The sequence below is a fragment of the Mus caroli genome, unplaced genomic scaffold (assembly GCF_978045245.1).
Source record: "Mus caroli unplaced genomic scaffold, Mus_caroli_1 scaffold_5, whole genome shotgun sequence".
NCBI classification, from domain to species: domain Eukaryota; kingdom Metazoa; phylum Chordata; class Mammalia; order Rodentia; family Muridae; genus Mus; species Mus caroli.
The window spans coordinates 96,602,049-96,604,682 of NW_028227260.1; the positions used below are offsets into that span (position 1 = coordinate 96,602,049).

The 2,634-nt window shown below is 44.1% G+C and overlaps 1 protein-coding gene across 1 annotated transcript; it reads right to left on the reverse strand.

The window, feature by feature from the left end:
* Positions 1-1,441: 1,441 nt before the first annotated feature.
* On the reverse strand, positions 1,442-2,389 carry LOC110286500 (melanoma-associated antigen 10-like). The gene has a single exon (XM_021152865.2). The coding sequence runs from the start codon at positions 2,387-2,389 to the stop codon at positions 1,442-1,444; it is 948 nt and encodes a 315-aa protein (XP_021008524.2).
* Positions 2,390-2,634: the final 245 nt, after the last annotated feature.

The window sequence follows — 2,634 nt, forward strand, 5'->3', positions numbered from 1 at the left end:
TCACTGTCTTAGTGAGGGTTTGCATTGCTGTAAACTGACACCATGACCAAGGCAACTCTTATAAAAACATTTCATTGGGGCTAGCCTACAAGTTCAGAGATTCAATCCATTATTATCAAGGTGGGAAGCATGGCAGTGTCCCGGCAGGCATGGCACTGGTGTTCTACATCTTGTTCCTAAGGGAACCAGAAGACTGGAATCCTCAGGGTGCTAGGAGGAAAGTCTCAACGTTAACCCCCACTGTGACACACTTCATAAAATAAGGCCGCACTTTGTAATAGTGGAATTTCCCATTAGTCAAGCTTTTTCAAGCCACCACAATCACCTTTATAGATTCCAGGATGTTTCCACAGCACTAGGCTTCCACCCCCCACACCTGCAAATGTTTCCAAATTCCATCTGTCTCTCCCTGTACTCTCTCCATTTATTTCCCCATCCCTCCCACATCTGTTCTTGTCCACCCTCTACTGAACTGCAAATGTGTTATTCTATTTTTCCTTCCCAGGGAGGTTCACTGGTCTCCTCCCCAGCCCTCTTCTTTGCCTAACCTCTCTGGGCCTGTGAATTGTAGCTTGATCATTTACTTAACAGCTAATACCCAATTAAAAATGAATGGATGCTTCTCCTACATGAGCACCTTATGAGTGCCTGGACCCTGTGGGTATCAGATCTCCTGGAAGAGGATTTACAGACCTGTGAACTTCCATGTGTGTATGATTCCCAAACTGCCTTGTTTTACAGCATTGACATTGGGCTACTTGCCCTGGCAGACCTCTCCACAAACCTTACGTACTAGTGTTTATGGTCTGAAAGAACCCCTAGTTGTATTGACAGGGCTGCAGATCCTGCCCTCACCCTATCTACAGAAAATGATGGTTCTGGCTTCTACTATATCAAACTTTTCTACAGGTAAGGAAACATCTGGTTTCTGCCATGCCCCACTGCTAACAGAGGACTCTACAATAAACAGGTGCCCGGCGAAGGCTTTTGGGTTAGAAATTCTATTTATTTATTTTTTTAGTTGTCATTTTAATTAGTTAACCACACTACACACTAAATAGTATAAGACAATCAAAAATTAAATTCTTGTTCAAGCTAATGCCATTTTTTCCCATTGCCCAGAAAATTTCAATGCCACTGGTATCTTGTGACATTTTATAAACTAAAACAGAAACCATTCTCATTTGTTTTCAAAATAATAAAATTCTTCAAACCTGGATCAATGACAATGCATCCATTACAAATGACTTAAAATTAATGGATCTTGTATCAAGAGTATCAACATTTTAGAATACCAAGAATTCTAAAGTCACTCAAAATAAAAGTAGAATGCTTTATGCTCTCCTCCCACCAGCTCTCAAATGAGGGTATAATACTTGGATCACTAACTCAGCCTGAACTGATCTTGGATGGGAACTGCCAGTGCATTAGACTGTGCAGGTCAGAGCTGTAGAACTATCTGCTGGATGATCCTGGCCTGGGCCCTCTCTGTCTCATCTCTCAAAGCCTCTGCATATTTTTCAGTGTAGGCTCTGGGATCAGTCATAGTAATGCTGGCAAAAACCTCCAAGACTTTCATTTTGGTGGTTTCTGCAAAGGCCCTTGGGCCCCACAGAAACTCATAGCTAGGAGGATCACTATTAGGCACCTGCCTGTATTCCAGGTACCCTTCCTGCACAAACTCCTCAGAGATGAGCTTCCTGGGGTCTTGATGTATGTAAAGATGCCTCCCACCACACAACTCTATGTTATTCAGCATTTTCCAGATAATCTCCTCACTGACACAATTTCCTTGCATGAAAATAGCACCAAGAACAACTATTAGGTTGCCTGTCTTGGGCTTACCCTGGACATCAGTCAGCATCCCATCATAGGTGAGCCCCAGGGCAGTGACAAGGATATAGGATTGGACAAATGGGTCCACTTCTATCATGTCAATGTCAGAAACCAGCTTTAAGGACTCAGAGGCCTCACTAAAGATCAGAGGGTAGTACTCCTCATACTCTCTACCAGTACTTTCCAGCATTTCTGCTTTGGTAGTAAATGCCTTCATTTGATAATTGAAAAGCAGAAAGTTTGCCAATTCATACACCTTTATGTTATGTGCATTGTACAAGATGTACAGTGGGTCTTCCCATTCCTCTACTTGGTTGCTGGAAGCTTCCTCAGATGGGCCTTCAGGAACAGAGGCCAGTATCACAAGGGGAGAGGAGGCTTTTTGAGGACTCTGGGGAGGACTTCGTATTCCACTACCGTACACCTTCTTTGAGGTGGGAGTGGCTTCCTCCTCATCTACCACAGCCATTGTAGCCTGAGCATTGTCTAACTCCCTTTGGCTCCGAGCACTGCCTTGGAAGTTGCAGTAATGGGTGTTATCGGGATTTTCCATTGTGACTTTCCTGTAACAATGAACAGGATAGTGTCCCAATCACAGCAGCGAGGATATACACGCCTGGTGGAGAAAGGGAGAGAGTGAGTGAATTCCGCTGGCAGCCACTGTCTCACAGCCCTCACAAAGTCATGTTATTTGATTTCTCTAGGGTCACAAGGACTCTTAGCAGACCTAGAACCCTGAAAGCCTGAAAGAGGAAGTGACCCAACTATTTCGGGTGCAGCCAAGTCACAGAGCTGGTA

Coding starts and splice junctions, on each gene's coding strand:
- LOC110286500 (XM_021152865.2), bottom strand. CDS start 2,389: ATGGAAAATCCCGATAACACCCATTACTGCAACTTCCAAGGCAGTGCT.